The 21,162-nt window shown below is 40.2% G+C and overlaps 1 protein-coding gene across 1 annotated transcript in view; it reads left to right on the top strand.

Annotated features, from left to right (window-relative positions):
• The window catches only part of NELL1 (neural EGFL like 1), a 989,599-nt gene that overhangs the window by 958,117 nt on the left and 10,320 nt on the right, over nt 1–21,162 (top strand). Inside the window, exon 17 of the mRNA XM_075547696.1 lies at nt 9,027–9,220. Coding sequence (XP_075403811.1) covers nt 9,027–9,220 — 194 coding nt within the window. The remainder of the gene's footprint in view (nt 1–9,026; nt 9,221–21,162) is intronic.

The following is a 21,162-nucleotide window of genomic DNA, read 5'->3' as shown; positions in this document are numbered from 1 at the left end:
CTTGCTGTTACCTTTGATTTCCATCTAAATTGCGGATTCCTCTTGTACTAAATGAAATTACTCGGTAACTTCTCTGCCTAAGATATTTTCTTGGGATAGAAGACGACCTTATTTCTCATCTGAAATTTACTTGACAAAATGATTTGTAAAAATGGAAGTGTTTTGGTTTTTCACCCTGACTGAATTCCCCATGCCTATTTGTCACCAAAGATCACATTGCAAAGATTGCAATGCAGACAGGGAAATGATATTTCTTCTCTTGTGACTTCCATCCCTGAGTCCTGGTTTGCAAATAGTCATTTAGGGAGACCAGAGATGCCTCAATAATATTGAATGTCCTAGACAACTGTTGAATTCTAAGACACCCATTTCTTGTCCTGAGACTGGGTTTTCCCCATCGTCTTTATCTTGGCTCCTCCATCTGTCATGACTCATATTCTGAATTTGAATTATATGCTCACCCTTACAGATGTGAGGAATAATTTCATCGGTTGGAAATAGATAAGTTCTTAGGATCTATTTTATGCAACTTCTTTATTTTCCCCAGGAGAAATTCGGGTCCAAAAAAGTAGAACAAAGCTTCTTGTTAAAGTCACAACTCAACCCGATTTACATTCAACCGCTTATGCATTTTCTTAATAGGTAAAAGATAATTCTTAAAGTACTGTGGGGGATAAGGATAGGTAAGACCCGGATCTTACAAATCTCTGGCTAAGTAAAATCAGCAAGCATGTTCCCAACTAGTTATGCACAGTAAGAGAGAGAAGACAGAGGTCACATACAGTTAAAGTATAGGACAGTTCTACTTCTCACCTGAGGGAGAACTGTGGTTAAGGAAATTACACACTACAATGAATATAACAATAGAATGGGTAAGCCCCAGTGATAGACAGCTAGTATTTAGTTTGAAATAAGCATCTGTCCCATTTATTTATAGTTACACTTCAGGGTCCATCTGTAACAGGCTTCTCTCCCCATAAACAGATAGATAAGAAAATATAAATTGCAGGTGATTGCCATCGATACCGGAGCTGCTCTGTGCGGTAAAGCGATCTTTAGATAGCAAATATTTCAAAATGTATTGATTTTGATCATCCTCAGACACTGGTCAGAAAGAAGTGTATTGATTCGAAACAGGTGTGATCACTCCTTAAAGAAGCAGGACTTGTTCCCGGCAGAGAGTAAACCGGCTTTGTTCATACAGAAAGCTACACTGCTTTCGCTCCCCTCTTCTCCCCTACCTGCAAGAAATTGTTCTCTCCATCTGCAGTCAAACACCTACATTTTGTACAGCCTGTAAATAACATGGTCGGTCACCAAGGCAAGTTCGTAGAGCGTTGGAAATTTATATTCTTTTGACACAAGTCTCTTAATATTTACACTACACTTGTTAGAGTTCATAAAGGGCTGGATGTGTTAGCAATTCTGGCTTTGAATAGCTACTATTGTGAGAAAACCTTTGTAGATTTCTATGAGAATTATGAATTTAAGTGGAAAAAAAATATATATATATGGAATGGTTTCACAATAAGACTCACAACTAACTATTGGTACAAATGTGAAGGCATCGGAAGAGATGGGGCAGCATAATTTATAAGTTGAACCTTATGGGACAGCACTTATAGAAGCAATGAACAAAAACAATTTCTACATGACAGGTATTGTTAATTGCTTCCTCAAATTGTGTCATAATAGAGGGATATTTTTATGTCCATTTTTTTAATTATAAAATCAAATCTCATTGAAATGTGGTGAATTTTCAAAAGCCATACAACTAATGCATTGAAAGATTACAAATGGGATCAGTTGAGATAAGTGAGATAATTTGCCTAACTTGAAAGGCCCCCAATTTGTGGGAGCCCTCCAGTCCCAGGCAGACTCAATGCCTGCTCGCCCTAACTGCAACCTGTAGCTGCCAGGCTGTAAACCTTTTCTTTTCTGTGGTATCTCTTACTGCTTCCACTGAACTGAAAAAGTGGCAGGGACCAGAAAAGGAACATTGGAAAATGTGGATAAATTTTTCAGTAAGAGAAAAGTGTGAGGTCTATATTTGTAAGAATGAATTGTGTTTCCAACACATACGCTAGGGATGACACAGAGGATGGTAGATGCTTAAGAAATATATGACTGGTCTTAAAAACCCTGGTGGTGTAGGGGCTTCCCTGTTTGGCTGCTAACCACAAATCAGCAGTTCAAACCCACCAGCTTCTCCTCAGGGGAAAGATGAGGCATTTTAGCCCCGTAAAGATACACAGTCTTAGAAAGCCACAGGGGTAGCCTTCCCTGCCCTAAGTGAACGGTCATGATGTGCAACTCTGTGGTCACGAGGACCATTAGAGTTAAAACTTGTAAGGTAGGAGCAGATGGGCATAGCGAGTGGTAATGGGTTCCTGGAGGGGGTTCTCCTTGTAGACATTAGGAAACAAGACCCCAGGATACAGGAAGAGGTGAGGAAAATTGTGATCCCAAACAAAGTGTTTTCTTTTGCCATGGTTTCAAGAGAGAGTGGTAAATAAATGGGAAAATGAGGGACACATTGGAAAATAATAGGGATACACACTGAACATAAGAGAAGGGCCATAGTAAAGTTTTTCTTCTTATTTTAAAAAAAGATTGGGTAAGGAGCAAAGATAAAAAGGTTATCACTGAAAAGATGTGGGAATGTCTTCCTAAGGGTACATCATAGCGTCGCAAGTGGTGGCCGTTCTAGCCCACTACCCTCTTCTTTGTGCCATTGCCTGTTCAGGGTGAACGCCTGGTTTTCCATTAGAGCAGTGGGTCTCCACCTTCTTCATGCAGTGACCCTTTGATACAGTTCCTCAGGTTGGGGTGACCCCAACCGTAACATTATTTTCATTGCTACTTCATAACTGCAATTTTGCTACTCTTATGAATTGGGTGACCCCTGTGAAAGGATCATTTGACCTTGAGAACTGCTGCTTTAGAGCAAGAAGATATTGAATGATGTCCTCTTATTGATTGATGTCTTCTTCTGTGTTCTAGTGGATAAGATCCACTCAATAGTCCTTTGCTCTGGAGAGAACATAATATCTAAGCATGGTCTAACCAGTACCCAATAAATAGTGCATGGTCACCACTTCCTTTATTCTGCATCTGGCATTTACTATGCAGCTTAAAATTGTGTTAGCCTCTTATGTTAGAAGACCTCCGCCTTCTCTGTTAGCATCTCCCTCGGTGTGCTCCTGTCCAGCTTGCACATTTTCTCCTCCGCTGTAAGAGGATCAGGATTGCTCAAGCTATGAGAGTGGCACCCAATCTTTGCTCTGGTGAGTAAGCCCCAAGCCCTCCTCTCATTTCAGATCCATTAATGGTTGGGGTGTTAGGCAGGGTTCTCTAAAGAAACCAAATCAGGACACTTATGATTGGATAGATGATAGATAGATAGATAGATAGATAGATAGATAGATAGATAGATAGATAGATAGATAGATAGAGATAGATAGATTTATACAGCATGAAGAAATAGCTAATTGTCCATACAGCAGTACAGAGGGCTCAGTTCAATCCACCAGGGCTGCTGGGTCCAAGGTCAAGGAAGCAGTTAGCTGAGTCTTCCCTCGGGACATGCAGGCAAAGTCTGCCCAAAGGCAGCAAACAACAGGGCAGGTCACCAACAGTCAGCAGCTCAGGAGCTTAACAAGCAGACCCTAATGGGATATTGAATTCAAGCAATGCAAGACGACAGGCTCCACCAGCCTCAAGCTCAGTGATGTACACACCAGCAGCATGGCAAAGCAGGTCTCGAAGAAACCTGAAGCTCTAGCACAGTGGTTCTCAACCTTCCTAATGCCATGAGCCTTTAATATAGTTCCTCATGTTGTGGTGACCCCAACCATAAAATTATTTTTGTTGCTACTTCATAACTGTGATTTTGCTAATATTATGAATCAGGCCACCCCTGTGAAAGGGTTGTTTGATCTCCAAAGGGGTCATGACTCGACTCACAGGTTGAGAACCGCTGCTCTAGCAACATGATCCATGGGTTGGCCGTCCCACAGATAGTGCAGTTTACAAGTTGGGGCAGAGAACTCACTAAAGCAGCCAAAAGCTGGTCAGATCACCAAAGAGCCAGAGAAAGAGAGGTAGACCTTTCTGAGCCATTTATCTCTTTGCCCTCCACTCAAACTGTGATTTTACTAATCCCACATGTTTCTATTGGCCAGGTTGACACAATAAACCTACCTATCACAGTTAGTAATGATTTCCAAGTCAGATCACACATAGCTAGATATTCAAACCCCAGGTTAAATTGTATTTTCTAACATATTACCTGGTTTAATATTGAAAAGAAGACTAGATATGCTGTGAAATTATTCAAGAAGCTGGAATATGGAGTGATGTAAACATCTCATTCCTTTGACCTAACTGTGGTAAAAACAACGTTTCTCTTGATCTCTGAAATCAACTTGTAGAAGTTTCAGCTCCCGTGGCTCATACCATTACTGTTGTTATGCTATTAAAACTTCTGCAGAGCTATTTTTCCAAGAAAAGTAGAAAAATTGGGCTAGGTTGGGATGGGTTTGATTGCTGCTGAGATAGACAGTCTGAATTGCATTAACTTTACATCCCAAGTAACCTAAAACCTCGCATCTAAAGAGAAAGAAGATTGTCTAGGCTCAACCAGAGATCTTTTTTTTTAAAGCAAAATTGAGTTTACAATAATAACAGCTTTCAGAAATTGTGAAAATGTCAATGCAAGAAAATTAGTTATAATGCAGGCTTAGCCGTGGAATTTTATTGAAAAAATTCTCATCTGAGCATGAAGCGTTTAAATAATGAAGATATAAGGAAAAACAAAGGAAATCACAGAAAGCCATTATTTACAATGAGAAGAAACAAGCACACTCAAATGATTGTAGATTTGAGTACAGAATACTTTGCCTGATTTTGATTTCATTGACTCCTTGTCCTTGGAGGCCTGCCTGACGATTTCAGAAAGTCTCGTGGGTGAATGTCTTTGTGTTTGCTCAGCAGTGAACAACAGTTGCAATATGTAAATAGGGTGCCTCTTCCCTTTGGATGCCTTGGGATATGTATAATAGATTAAGTTGGCTTTGTGCAGAGCAAACAGGTCTGTATTACCAAGAATATGAATAATGTTGGTTTCCATAATTGCTAACATCTGGCTTTCCATAAATCTGTTAAATTGCATGGAAGTAGAATTAGATTTTCGTGTCATAAGTAAAGCAGTTACATGGAGCTCTGTAGGCAATATGGCCCTATGTCCAACTGCGAAGTCCTTTCATTCTGGAACGGTAAAAGCAAATCTTGGTTTTGCACATTGTTTTATTGCCCAGACCAGCTGCATATGTCTCGACACTCAGATTTCCTACTTTTAGGGATGTAAACATTGCCAATATTTTTGAAATTTTGTAAATGGAAAATTAGAGACTATGTAAAGAGTAAATCATGGTTGGATATGAGTTGCCAGTTTAAAGGTTATTTTACAGATGATAAAGTAGAGATCTTTGAGTTGCCACTGGAGGTAAATCAGTTGAAATTACATTGTGAGGCAATCCTAGAGTGTTCTCTCCATGGACTTTCCTCTTCCCTTTCTCTGGTGTTTGACACAGAAGTGTGTGTGTGTGTGTGTGTGTGTGTGTGTGCGTGTGTGTTGCGGGGGGGCAGTCAGGAGGGGCAGTGTTACATACATGTTTAATAACTGCCTTTACATTTCAATGTGGTCCCTATGGGAGTGTATTTGTAAGCATCCCAAGGGCTTTCCAGATGAAAACTCAAAAATAAAATGCTTTCTTTTAAGAGAAGGGCTGTGACTTTGCCTTGTACTTATTAAAGTCTCCCTACTGGGCAAAATTAGTTTTTACTTTATTATTGGCCTATGATTTTCCTGAATTTAAGTTAGTTCCATTTTAAAAGATGTTAGACAGCCACCATGCACTCTGTTGTATTGGGAAGGAAAGAGGAAATAAGATCCAATCCCTGTCTGCAATGAGCTCACCATCTAGATGCAGAGATGAATAGATTAAATGTGAACCTCCCATAAGGATAAGGATAGAATTGCACATAAGGAATAGAGAAAGCAACAAAGTTAATGACTGTCTCATAGAATGAGGGCTGGTGGAGCTTGAGCTTGATTTCGAAGGATATGTAAAAGTTAGGGCAGCACAGGACTAGCCGTGGAGCTCTTATTAAATCAATGGCTATCCACTCTACCGCATTCCAAGCAGATGGAGAGAGAGGAGACCAGAGGAGGTCACCACGAGCACTAAGAAAAGCACATTGAAATCATGGGTCCGGGAAGCAATCTGACATACCCGTGGCCCCTCCATTGCATTTAAATGGAAAATGGAAGGTGCAGGAAATAACGGGAGCCTTAGATAAGGGAACCTTAGTGACACAGAGGGTTAAGTATTGTGCTGTTAACCAAAAGGCCAATGTGGTCACACACAGGAGAAAATGTGTGCATGTGTGAAGGTGTTAAATAATGCACCCAAGGACATCAAGCTGTGAAGTGTGTGCAATGATGGTGCTTGATATGCCCGCGGAGGAAGAGAATGGTTCCAAATATGGATCATCCCGCTCTCAAGTCCTTTTCTTTGGGAAGAATTGGGAATTGGAGGGAGAGTGAGGTGGGCAATGAGCAGTTTCTAGACAGAGGCATCTTACAGTCAATTTGGACTCAGGATTGCATGAGCATCCCCCCCCCCAAAAAAAATGAGGAGCCCGATTGTACTCGATCTCAAATCTAGGCGTCATAAATTAAGATCCTTTATGCAATTTTTAAAAGAGAGGAGAGAATCATGATCCACTAACTAAACAACTTGACAATTGGTCCTACTGTTGGTGGACAGGACAGACAAAGGGAAACTACGGCAGGACAGTTGTCAGGAGCGGCTGTGTCGGTCTGAGTCACGGTGATGCTACCACTCAGCCCTGTGCCATCCTCATGACCGTTGTGCTTGGTCCATTGTTGTAGCCACGGTCTCAATCCACCCCACTAAGGGCCTTCTTCAGAAGGAGAAGAAATTCGCTTCTGGAAATATTGTTGGAATTACTAAATGTCTTGTTTCACTTTATATTTCTGCCAGGAAGTAAGATTTTATACCAATTCAGTGCATGCAAACAGTAGAGAAACTAAGCCATTTATAGTTAAAGTCACAGTGGGTTCAGAGTTCTAACAGATTTTGAGTAATTTTATCACCCTCAGACTTTTTAAGTGAAACTACTGAAGATTTTTATAAGATCTTTTCCTTGAAAATGAGTTGCAGTATCTAGGGGGCAAAGAATTTTGTGTAGATAAAACCATAGAGCATTCAAGTATGCTGAAAGATAGCTTTAGTGGAAAGAACCATAGTTTAGCTGGCAGAAGGTCCAGCACACCATTCTTCTTATAACAATAGAGAAATCACTTAGTCTTGTAATACCTTGGTTCCTTCTTTTTTAAAATGAGGAAAATTATTTTTTCTCAATATTAACTGACATGCCACTGATCCATGCTGATCTTATGGACCAAAGTAGACTGTCTCTTTAGGCTTCTGAGGCTGTAAATATTTACGGGAGCAGAACGATGAAATAGTGGATTTGAACTGCTTATGTTGTGGTTAGCAGTGGAACAGCCAACCTACTAATACCATCAGGATTCTTTATCAAGTGACATAACCAGTAATAAGTAACTTTGAAAAACTGTGAAACAGTGTACCCAAATCTAAAATAGTAGCAATAGCATTGATATTAGGATTTTCAAATTGCTCCCAACCGTTAGGGGAAAATGCTACTTTTGATGCTCTTTTTCTTTAGTTTAGCTCTGCTGACCATGTGAACAAATGCCTACAATCTCGTACATGTTGTAAGATGAAATTCAGAATGTAAAATAAGTTAACACACACTTTTGTTATTTTCACTTAATATAAGTGCCAGGCCTACCAATGATTAGCGTGCCAATGATCCACATACTTTCCTGCGCCCCTGATTATCTCCATGAGAACAGTGTTCAGCATATCATTGTCAGCCTTTGTGGCATTTAATATGCAGGGCCTCTTTAAGAGCTCCCTAGGGGGAATGACATTTTTGCTATTATCTGGAGAACCTCGGAAAGGCATGGCAGTGGAGTAGTCCGTGTCGTAGAGGTACTGTTAGACACATAAGCAAGGTTTTCAAATAACTTAAAGATTGTTTTGAGTAATAGAGTTGAATAGCCTCAGTACCAGGAGCAACCCAGAAGCTACTGGAGACCACATTTCATCCAAGTTTGGCTGCCTTGAGAGGCAGTAGGTTTTCCACTGGTATTGGGCTCAAGCCAGGGCTCAACAGCTAAGTATTGGAGTTGACTTAGATTTTTGCATGTTAAGGTAAACTGACAGGATTTGATTTTTCCTTCCATGCTTGACTGCCGATGAAAAACAGCATGATATATGTCTATCTTCCATCAACATCCATGTTATACTCTGTTGTAGCTCTGATATATGTTCTCATATGCGCTAAGCTTCTGCTGGTCACGAGATGGTGAGGCTTTGATTAGGCAAGGTGTCAACTTTATGCCCTCTTCTTTCAGGATTGGCCCCAGGATCTGGTGGCAGCCTAATTGGGCTATGTGTACCTGAAGTGGCTAATCGATCTATTCACACCTTTCCTAAAGGTCTCCTGTCTCCATAGGGTATATCCACTTTGTTAATGAATTAACATGGTTCATGGCCTACGGATAGAATGGTTCTTGAGAATATCTGAAAGCGTTCGCAGCTACTACTGCATATTTCAGTAGCTGGTGTCAGGTTTGAGATGCGATTTATTAGCTGTACACAAGACTTATGCAATGTAACTAACACCTATGAGCCTCAGCACATTGTTTGCCAAATTGAGATAAGATCAGATTCTCCAAGAAAGAGCTGCCTTGCAGAGTATATGGTGAAGAGGCATGTGACTAGCTAGACACAGTACTTAGCATAAGGTAAATGTCTGAGAATGTTCGCTCTTGCTATTCTGAGTTAATATTTTCTGAGTTCTGTTGGCTCATGTCTAAAGCTCTGTGAATTATTTCTTTACTGCAGACATCGATGAATGTGCCTTAAGAACTCACACCTGTTGGAACGATTCTGCCTGCATCAATCTGGCAGGAGGCTTTGACTGCCTCTGTCCCTCTGGTCCCTCTTGCTCTGGTGACTGTCCTCATGAAGGCGGACTGAAGCACAACGGGCAGGTGTGGACACTGACAGAAGACAGGTGCTCTGTGTGTTCCTGCAAGGTGAGTCGAATGCGGTGCAGCAGAAACTCTTGTTTCTGCTCCATTTCCTTCCTTTCTCCCTCCCTTTCCTGTCTGACCCCTCTCACCACAGGCTGTTGATTCGTGGGTCTCTTAGAGACTCCAAGATGGTTTCTCTGGTTGTACTCCACACTCAAGCCAATGATGATGTTCACTGACAGGCAAGCTTGTAATTGACTGTGTTGTTAGTGAAAGGTAGGCTGTGGGGTAGACAAGACTGCCAGGCACAGGAGAAACAGGAGAGAAATGTCAATGCCGCTTTTTCTCCTAAGGGCAGGCCAGGCCTTTACGATTGATTAGAGTGCTTGATTACTGAGCCCTTACTCACACCAAGGGGCTTATTAAAAACTGGAAGGGACACTTGTTGAACTTGCTCCCATGGGTGAGGACATCCTCCCAGAAGGCAAGACGCACACACTTGTTTCTGCAGTAAGACAGATGGGCATCCATTCAGAACAGATGATAATGACAGTGTGAGGCCTCCTGGTAACGGATGGCATCATCATCCTCAGTCCTGGGCTCTTTCTTGCATTATGTTGTTAAGTGCATTCAATACTTGTGGAAATAAAATTCTGTCATCTGGTTTATACTTCATACTTTGCAAAATGGGCCTATTAAAGTGTTTGATTTCCTTGGGCTTTATTTCTTCTTCCGTTGGTTTTCTCTATTTCTCATTGCTGTTGCTTTGCTGCGTGTCTTCTATTGTATTTCTATGCCTGTTAATCTTAGGCTTTGTGAGCATAGGAAGCTAGCAAAATTGCTTGTTTAATCATTGTGTAAAACGTGGGGCCTCCTGATAAATTTCCAAAGTGCTCTCTAGGCATAGAGTTGGAATGAATCCTGAGACATCTTCTAGCTCATTAACTCACCTTCAATTATGCCACTCTTTAATAGACCTAGGGGTACCTATGTGGTGGCACTCATTAATCAGGTGTTGAGATCATAACCTCATAATGCCTGCGCCCCTAACGACAGTTCCTTACACACACACTTTGGCTGTGGCCCCATTTACGGAGTACCTCTTCTGTTCAGAAAAAAAGAAATCCGGTTGCTGTTAAGTCATTTCCATCTACGGCGACTCTGAGTGCATTGGGGTAGAATTGTGCTCCATAGGGTTTTCAGTGACTAGTTTTCAGATGAAAATTACCAGGTGTTTATTCTGTGGCTCCTCTGAGTTGACTGGAACCTCCAGTCTTTCTGTTAGTAGCCAAGCAAGTTAACTCTCTTTGACACCTAGGGACTTCCCTATGTTACACACACACAGAGAGTATGCTGTAATTTACTAACAGTATCACATTTAACCCTTACACCTCACTCCTGCAAGATGAGGAAACTGAAGTTCAAAGGGGACAGGCAACTTGTTCTGTCCCCAAAACAACAACGCACTCCTGTTAGCAAGTAAATACCGACTCACAGCGACTCTCTGTAGGGTTTTCAAGTTTCAAGCCTAAATCTTTATGGGAACAGACGGTGTAATCTTTCTCCTCTGGGAAGCTGTAGGGCTGAACTTCCACTTGGCTGTTAGCTTATCCCATGAGCATATCCCTGCTAAGCTGTAAAATGAACTCCAGTTCGTTTTCCCATCTTGGCACGCTGTACAGATGGTAGCTATTGATATATTGAAAAACAGTTAAGCAATCATTAAACCCAATTTGACTAAGAATAAATGCTCAATTCAGGACCAAGTTACAAACCATGTGAGACATGCCTCCAACAATTTTTTTTATCAATTTATTATAGACTCTTACAACTCTTTATCACAATCTATTCATACAGCCATTGTGTCAAGCACATTTGTACATATGTTGCCATCATCATTTTAAAAACATTTTGTTTCTACTTGAGCCCTTGGTATCAGCTCATTTCCCTCCTCCTCCTCTCCCTCCCTTATGAATCCTTGATAATTTATAAATTATTATTTTTTCATGCCTTACACAACTACTGTCTCCCTTGATACATTTTTCTGTTGTTCATTCTCCTGGGAGGGAGTTGTATGTTGATCATTGTGATCACTTCCCCTTTTCTCCCCCCATCTTCCCATTCCCCTCTCGGTATTGCTACGCTAATTATCGATCCTGAGGGCTTTATCTGTTTTTTTATTCCCTGTGTTGAAAGCTCTGATCTCTACTAGTGTGCATGCTCTGATCTAGACAGATTGTTAAGGTAGAATTGGGGACATGATAGTGGGGGCAGTGGAGGAGAGGAAGCATTAAAGAACTAGAGGAAATTTGTATGTTTCCTCAGTGCTATACTGCACCCTGACTGGCTCGTCTCTTCCTTGTGACACTTCTGTGAAGGGATGTCCAATTGTCTGCAGATGGGCTTTGTGTCTCCACTCCACACTCCCCCTCATTCACATTGATATGGTTATTTTGTTCTGGGTCTTTGATATCTGATTCTATTGGCACCTCGTAATCACACAGGCTGGTGTGCTTCTTCCATGTGGGCTTTGTTGCTTCTGAGCTAGGTGGCTGCTTGCTTATATTCAAGCCTTTAACACCCCAGATGTTATAGCTTTTTATAGCTGGACACCATCAGCTTTGTGATCTTGTCAGGAAGGTGAGCATCACAGAATGCCCAGTTATTAGAGCAGTGTTTTCGCATTGAGGGAGTACTTGAATAGAGACCCAATGTCCATCTACTACTTTAATACTTAACATATATTTATGTAAATAGATTCTATTTCCTTATCATTATATATAAATATACTTATATATGTATATGCCTGTATTTAGACTTCTATAAATGTCATTTAAGATCCTAAATATGATATTTAAACATGAGACCCTTACTCATAGGATGAAAGTTTTAATGAGGAGAAACTGGTAGTGGGATGGGATAATTGAGTTGAGATGATCTTCACTGAAAAATTATTATTTTGGGGGGTACATAAGTCTCATTTTTATTATTTTCTTGTTTTAACATTTTATTAGGGAATCATACAACTCTTATCACAGTCCATACATATACACACATCAATTGTAAAAAGCATATCTGTACATTCTTTGCCCTAATCATTTTCGAAGCATTTGCTCTCCACTTAAGCCTTTATCAAGTCCTCTTTTATCCCCTCCCTTCCTGATCCCCCCTCCCTCATGAGCCCTTGATACTTTATAAACTATTTTGTCATATCTTTCCCTATACAGCGTCTCCCTTCTCCCCCTTTTCTGTTGTCCGTCCCCCAGGGAGGATGTCACATGTAGATCCTTGTAATCGGTTCCCCCTTTCCAACCCACTCACCCTCTACCCTCCCAGTATCATCCCTCACACCCCTGGTCCTAAAGGTATCATCCACCCTGGATTCCCTGTACCTCCAGCTCCTATCTGCGCCGGTGTATAAACTCTGCTCTATCCAGACTTTCATGGTAGAATCTGGATCATGGTAGTCGGGAGTGGGGTGAGGAGGAAGCATTTAGGAACTGGAGGAAAGCTCTATTCTTCATCGGTGCTATGTAGCATCCTGACTGACTCATCTCCTCCTCTAGACCCCTCTGGGAGGGGATCTTGATGAAGAGATCTCAATTCAACCAGCAAAAAACTCCTTTGCTACTTTTAGTTCAGAAAGTGTGGCTTTCCTAATGTTTGCAGATGAGCATAACATGACTCCAGATTCTGGGCTTCTCAGGTACCCAGTTCCTGGGAAAGACAGAGGCCTTGAGGACCTGAGTAGTGTAAGACTAACATTTCTTTTGCAGCTGTTAAAGTTTAATTTTTAAAATTTAAGCTCATGATAAAGCAGAGAACTTAACAGTAATTAAAATTTCCCAGAGATTCATTAATTATCTATATTAATAATCCAACCAGCCCAAATTGATTTATTCTGTTTTGGCTTCTAAAATAAATCCTCTAAGTCTTAAGACAATAAAACTAAAATTTCCCAAAGAGAGGAACAATTCTCCTAATCTATTTATTGGTGTTATACTTCAACACCCCCTTCTTCTTTTATGAAAAAAATGCCAGACAGCTTTTCTTTAAAAAATTTTTTCAAGATCATTTTATTGAGGGCTCTTACAAAAATCCATACATCAATTGTATCCACGATAGTTTCTAAACATTCAGTTTCTATTTGAGCCCTTGCTGTCACCTTTTTTCCCTCCCACCCTTGTGACCCCTTGATAGATTATAAATTAGTATTTTCATGTCTTACACCCACCGCTGTCTCCCTTCCCCCATGGTTTCTGTTGTCTATCCCCCTGGGTGTGTACATGTCCATCATCGCGATTGGTTTCTCCTTTCTCCCCAACTTCTCTTTACCCTGCTGGTGTCACTACTCCCATTCCTAATCATGGATTCCATGTGTCGTGACCTCTTATCTGTACCATATTAGTGGGGGGGGGGGTGAGGAAGCCTCAAGGAACCAGAGGAATTTTGTGTGTTTCCTTGGTGCTATACTGCGCCCTGATTCATTCATCCCTTCATTGTGACCCTTCTGTGAGCAGATGTCCCCATTGTCTAACCAATGAGTTTTATATCTCTGCTCTGACCCTTCATGTTCTCAACCATATGGCTGTTTGTTTGAGATCTTCTGATGCCTGTTACCCAATCCTGTCAACACCTTATATCACAGGCTCCTGTGCTTCTTCCATGTGAGCTTTGTTGATTCCCTGCTAGATGACCATTTATTTAATTTCAAGCCTTTAAGACCCCAGATGCTATCTCTTTTGACAGCCAGGCACCATTCGCTTTCTTTACCACATTTGCTTATGCACACATTTTGTCTTCAGTGAGCATGCCACGAGGGTGAACACCACAGAATGCCAAGTTGTTAGAACACAGTGTTCTTGCATTGAGACAGCTTGTGCAGAGGTCCAAAGTCTGTCCACTCCCCCAGTGTATTGCCATATAAATATATGTACGTAGGTCAATACCTTTATTTTTATGAGTCAAAGCATTTACATATGTATATTATGTATATCTACATTTAAACCTCTATCCGTAGCTTTGCTTCCTAGATCTTTCGTTTCTGCTTACCTTCCTCCTGCCTCACCATCATGCTCACCCTTCTTCTGCCTCTTAGTAATTCCTCCCAACTAGAGTGCTGTTGCTCCAAAACCCCCAGGATCTCTACGTTCTCCTCATTGTTGCTGCTAATTCCCTAGTTGTTCCCCAATAACCTTCAGTCCTGTTGTTTCTCCTCTGCTTCCTTCCCATGCCTATCTTATGTAGGTAGGCAAGCCAACAATAACAGAGACAAAATAAAAAGGAAACAAGATTTAATAAAAACAGAAAAAAATAACTAGCCAAAGAAAATGAAAAAGCATATAAAATTCCAGGTCTGTCCATTGAATTTTATGACTATCTCGCCACCATCCAGTACTGTCCCTCCTAAAGTCTATTTTGGGAGCTCCTCAGGGGCTTTGTGGCTTTGCTGTGCTCTTGTTGCTGATCTGTTGTGTTCCCTTCTTGGTTTACCTCACTGTAGGGGCTTCAGACAGGACTCACTCCCTGCCATGTGTCCCCAGTATTGTCCTCTATTGCAGTAGGCTCAAATGAAGGACAGCATGTCTCAAGCTGGTTGTCAGCCCTACAGTTCTCTCTACCTTAGCAGCTCCATGCAAGGACATCGTCCTCAGGGCTTGGTGTACTGATACAGGGTCTAGATTCACATTCTCTTTTCTTCCTTCTTGGTTTGCTTCCATGTGGGCGTGGCAGGCTGGCCTCTCTCCAACCAGTAGGTTTAGTGTTGTCCTCTGTAGCACATACTTCTTGGGAGGATTCAGTTTGGCTCTACTTGGGACTGGTCCTCTAGCCCACTCTGTTCGTGAGTTGTTCCATATGGTTACATTGTCCTCAGTTTGATGTGCTGTGGTGGGGTCGACATGAACAGTACCCTCCCCCCTGGAAGGGTTAGTGCCCTGCGACCCGAATGCCATTATCTCCCTCTACCCTACCCCCCTTTCCTCTTCTTTGTGTTGGAATGAAATATACATCCTTGAGTTTGACCTGTCCCTGCCCAACTGTCTGTACCTAAGCCCATCTAGCCCGATAACGCCGAGAGCAACATTTTTGTAATATTTAATTAAAAACTATCTGGTACCGAAATTATAAAGCTTTTGATGACGATGTCGACAAAATCGTTGCACTTTACTTTCATAGTTATCAATATATATAACAATCAAAATATATAGCAGTATGCATTTGTACTAGTAAAGAATAAAATCAGTTTTTTCCTGAAATTAAAAATTCAGATGTTATTCGTATAAGTAGCTTTTCTTCTTTACCTACTGTGTTGATTATACTTACTCCGTGGACTTATGTTGTACTTGACTTTTGTGATTGGCTGACTTTGCTTAGCATAATTTCCTCCAACTCTTCCCATGAGATAATATGCTTCATGTCATCATCAGTGATGTGCAGTATTCCATTGTGTGCATGTGCAAGAGTTTTCTAATTTACTCATCTATCGATGGAAATTTAGTTTGTTTCCAATTCTTTTCTATTGTGAATTGTGCCGCAGTAAACATTGGAGCACAGACATTGGTTGTGGTCTATTTCTTACCTCTCCTGGGCTTTAAGTATCACCAGATGGCTTTTCACAGAAGCTGTACATGTCTATAAGATCAGCAACAGTGGAGGAGACTTCCTATCTCGCCACATTCCCCCAACATTTGTTACTCTGATTTTCTGATTCGGGTTATCTTCAAGGGTGATAGGTGGTATCTCATTGCTTTGATTTGCATTTCTCTGATGGTTAATGATTAGGAGCATGTTCTCATATGTTTATTGGTCATTTTGGTCTCCTCCCTGTTCAGGTCTTTTGGCCACTTCCTCGGGGGGTTACCTGTTTTCTTCTTTTTGCAGGCTAGGAGAGTATTGTAGATTTTAGTAATAAACCCTTTGTCTGTTGAGTAATTGCTAAAAATTCTCTCCAAGTCTGTGGGTTCTTTTGTTACATTTGGTGAAGTCTTTTGATGCACACGGGTGTTTTATCCTTAGTATATTCCCATTTTTCAATTTCAGCATCTTCTGTGTATATACCTCTTCCCTATTACACTAAACCTGTGTATGCCCCAAGCCAAGGTTCCTAGGTCTGTCCCGATTCCTTCATTGATGATCCTGATAGATTGGGGTTGTACTTGTAGGTCTGTGATCCACCTTGAATTTGTTCTTGTGAATGGGGTGATAAGGTTTCATGTTTTTGGTTTCTTGTAGTAGAGTTCTGTAGTTTTATTTGTATGAGACTTTTTGATGTTGTTGTTTGATATATCCCTCAATATTTTAGCTTGTTCTTGGGTATTTTGAAGGGTACTGGCCTTCTTGATCTCCACTTCCATTGTCTTGTCAGATGTATGTAGCAAATCAATAGATTTCTGTTTGATGATCTTGTATCCCACCACTCTTCCATATTAATCTATCACCTCAAGTACTTCTGTTGTGGAGCTTTTCAGATTTTAAATATATAATATCATATCAGCTGCAAATAGTGAGAGTTTCACCTGCTCCTCTCCCAGATGGATACCTTTAATGTTCTTCTACTGCCTTATCTTGTTAGCTAGAATGTCAAGTACAAAGTTAAAAGGAAATGGGGACAAGAGGGCATCTTTGTCGGGCCCCCTTTTCAGTGAGATTGTTTTAATCTTTTCTATGTTAGCTATGGATTTTCATAAATAGCTGTATTACCTTGAGGAATTCCCCTTCCATTCCTATCTTCTTCAGTGTCTTAATTAGGACTAGGTGTTGGAGATTGTCAAATGCTTTTTCTGTATCTATTGATATTATATGATTCTTATCGTTTTTCTTTTCAATGTGGCAAATGATATTGATGGACTTTTGGATGTTAAACAATCCCTGCATCCCTGGAATAAATCATACCTGATCATGATGAATATGTTTTATATACTTTTCTATTCTATTGACCAATGTTTTGTTCATGATGTCTGCATCTATGTTCATTAGAGATATCGGTCTGTAGTTCCCTATTCCTATGGGATCCTTGACCTCTTTGGGTATAAAAGTTACACTGGCTTCATAAAATGAGTTTGGGAGTTTGCAGTCTTTTTTTTTTTTGCTATGGAATTATTTGTGGAGGATTCGTGTCTGCTCCTCCCTGAATGCCTGGTAAAATTCTCCTGTGAAGTCGTCTTGTCCAGCAGATTTATTGTTGGCAATTTCTTGATAACCATATCTATTTCTTCATTTGCCATGGGTCTGTTGAAGTTCTTGACCTGTATCTGGGATAATCTAGGCAGGAATTCTTTTTCCAAGTATTTTTCCATGTCTTTGATGTTGTTGAATACATTAGACTATAGGCTTTTATAGTACTTTGTGATTATCCCTTAAATCTCTTTGGGGTCCATTGTGATTTCTCCAGTTTCATCCCTCATCCTGGCTATTGATTTTTCCTCCTTCATTTCCTTGGTTATGTTTGCCAGGGGCCTGTTGATCCTTTCAAATAACCACCTTTTTGTTATGTTGATTTTTTTCCCCACTGTTCTCCTCTCTTCCCACTCATTTAACTCTGCCCTGATTTTTATTATTTCTTTTATTTTTGTATTAGAGGGGTTGTTCTGTTGACTCTCTTTTAATTGCTGGAGATTTTATGATAGTGTATCATTCCTAAGTCTTTCCTCCTTTTTCATATGTGCATTACCTGCTAAAAAATATTCTCTGATAACTATGTATCCCATAGGTGTGGGTAAATTGTATTCTCATTCTCCTTAGTTTCTAGAAACTTCGTAATTTCCTCTCTAGAATGAACCAGCACCATTGGTGGTAGAGAAGGTTGTTATTCTTTGCCATTATTCTTTTGTTGATCGCCAACTTGATGGACTGAGAAGGGTGTCTGAGCCATCTCTGTGTGATTGAATGTACTCAGGCTCGACTGGTGTCCCAGCATGTGATCTGTTTTTGAAAATGAGCCATGTACACTTGAAAAGAGATTTGTAGAGCTCTCCATCCCAATGCAAAAAAAAATCTCAATCAGGTCCCGTCGCCTAATTGTAGTGTTTAGCTCTTTAACTTTGCTGGACTTCTTTCTGAGTGATCTATCTTAATCTGAGAGTGGTGTATTGAAGCCACCTTCTATGATTATTGATTTTGTGATTTCTTTTTTCATCTTTTGAATAGTTTGATAAATTTTGCTTACCTGGTCTACTGATCCTTTGAGCAATATATAGTGCCCATCCTTGTCTAATGGTATGGTTTGCACCTTGAGGTCAATTTTGTTGGAGTTTAGGATTGCCACCCCTGATTTTTTTAAAATTGCTGTTTGCCTGGGATAATTTCCACCAGCCTTATTCTTAGTCTATTATTGTCTGCAAGCTTAAGATATATCTCTTGCAGGCAACAGATTGACGGGTTATGTTTTCTGCGCCATTTTGTTAGCCTTTGTCTTTTAGTGGGAGAGTACAGGCTGTTGACATTCAGAGTTATTACAACCATCTGTGGATTCATTGCTGTCATGTCATACCTTTTGCGTTGGGTGTTTTCCCAACTTCCTTCATATCCGTATGCTGTGTTTACGTGGTGGCCCTCATTCTTGCCCCTTTTCCCTCTGTAGCAATGTTAACTTGGTAATTGCTTTTGGTGGGTTGACTTCTGGAATGAGTAGTGTTATATTTTGGCCTCCTGCTTGTGCTTCGTCATAGTCAGTCAGCAAGGATGATTTTCAGGTTTACCTGCCTTATGACATATTCTTTGAGTATTTCCTTGTCTAGGAAGACTTTTACCTCACGGTCTATCTTACTAGATATTTTGGCATGTTAGAGGATGCTCAGTTGGCAGGGGTTTTTGTCTTTCAGCTTTCAGAAGATTTTACTCCACTCTCTCCTTCTCTTCATGGTATCTGCTGATAGATGTGAGCATATTCTTACCTGAACACCATAGTATGTGACCACCTTTTGTGATCTTGCTGCTCATAAAATTTTCTTTTTCCTCTAAATTGGATAATTTAAATATTATGTGCTGTGGTGAGTTCTTTCTAGAATTTATTCTAATTGGTGTCCTCTCTGCTTCCTGTATGAATGTCTGACTCTCATTCAGTATTGTTGGGAAGTTTGCTTCCAGGAAATTTAGCTGTTGACGTCATTGTGTCTTGTTCTGGTAGAGCAAATATTCAAATATTGTTCCTTTTCACAGCATCTGACGTTGCCTCATATTTTCCTCTGCCTCTCTGATGATCTTGTTTGACTGCCTTTCCCATCTGTCATAGTCTGCCTGAGTGTCCTTGAGATGTCTGGTACAATTCTCCACCTCTTTTATTCTGTTGGTGAGGTCTGCGATCGTGTTTTGCTTCTATCACCTTATCTATTAGGACTTATATTTCCTTTTGATGCGTGCACTTAATCTCCTTTATCATTGTGTCCTTATTCTGTGTTGCTTCTCTCATATCTGTATTACTCCAAGCAGCATTCTGAAGATTTGTTTTTTCATGTCAGATCAATGTCTGATTCTTCTATGAGCATCGTTAACTTTACAACTCCCTCTGCTGTTGCATTTTGTTTTTCTTGCTGAGGGATGTTGCTGTTTACATGTCATCTTGGAAGAACTGGGCACCATGTCCCTGGAAGAGTTTCATTATGACTTTGATAAGAAATGCTGTCAACAATGAAATATCCAAACCATGATCATAATACCATCATCTTGGCAGCCTGAGCAGTAAAATCAAGGTGGTAGTACAGAGCACTTGCTTTATAATCCTAGCCTTGATAGTTCAAGTTGGAAAGTGAAACCAAACTGTACTATAGAAGAATCACAGAAGCCAACAAAAGTTCAGGTTGGACTGCTGAGAAAAAGGCAGAGTGAAAGTTATTTTAAAAGGCCCATTTCCATTACAGTCGAGGAGACATGCTTAGCTTAGTCAAGTATGATGCTGAAGCAAAGGTTTAGGAGAGCAAGGATGAGAATTGGCATAAAGGATATAGATGCAAGATCCCATGACAATTCAAAATCATGGTCCCTTAGGATAGATGATACACATCTTTGATTCTGAGCCATGGTGATAAATGTCACCCTTCATTCTATGGGCAGGTAGAAAGAATCAGGCTAGTTACAATTTCCAAATGATGTGCTCGTGTGGAAGCAGCCATAAGCAATTTGTAATTTGATAAAGCAGCCTGCTTTACATTAACATTTTACTTGGAAAATCAGGCAACCGGTCATATTTGGATTGTGGGCCACTGTTTATCAGCCATTGGTTCAATTTAATTTACATAAATAACCCCTTAATTCTACCTCCCTGATTTAAAGTTTGTAAACTTTATGACAGCTAAGTGATATTGTGCAAATCTGTACTATATGTATTAGTGTGTTGATTATTCGGCAATAAAATGTATAATTTGCAGTATAAAGCCTATAATTTTCTAGAGCATAATAAGAATAATTTTTTTACTTTAGTAGGAAAATGTCTATTTCTGCTTTTTAATATGCAGAGGCAATTTGGATATTATAACACTTATTAATTGTCTCTAGCTGAACTTTCATTATAAAACTGTATAAACATTCAGCTCCTGTAGTCAAAAAGTGGAGAAAACACTTTTTTGCTATTATTTGAAATTCATTCTAATCACTAAGGTGGCATAGAGGTCAAGCTTTTAGAACAGCCCCAAGGATCTATGAAAAGGATAACTCAACATCATCAGGAGCCAACCTCTTGGCGAATATGGACTCAAATTTGGATTGTGTTTGTGCTCCGTGAGCTAATGCTTTAATGGCATTCTCATTTGAATTAATGGAGCCACCTGTGGCATTTGTATTATTAAAACGGATTTTCTTGCCAATTACCCTGTAATTCAAAAGCCAATGTGACTGCAGCCATTGTTCTAAAGCAGGTTGGAGACTAAGAGGGGACTACTTGACATTTTCACATAATTGATGATATATGAAATTGCTTTATTTTGCACAAAACTTGGAGGCTCTCCATTTATTGTTATTCGTTCATTTAATCAGAGCATTGGGAGAAACCAAGTCCGTGCTAAAATTTCATG

Source organism: Tenrec ecaudatus, chromosome 4, assembly GCF_050624435.1.
Source record: "Tenrec ecaudatus isolate mTenEca1 chromosome 4, mTenEca1.hap1, whole genome shotgun sequence".
Lineage (NCBI taxonomy): Eukaryota > Metazoa > Chordata > Mammalia > Afrosoricida > Tenrecidae > Tenrec > Tenrec ecaudatus.
The sequence above is the reverse complement of the archived record's forward strand: the minus strand, read 5'-3'. Positions and strand labels throughout refer to the sequence as shown.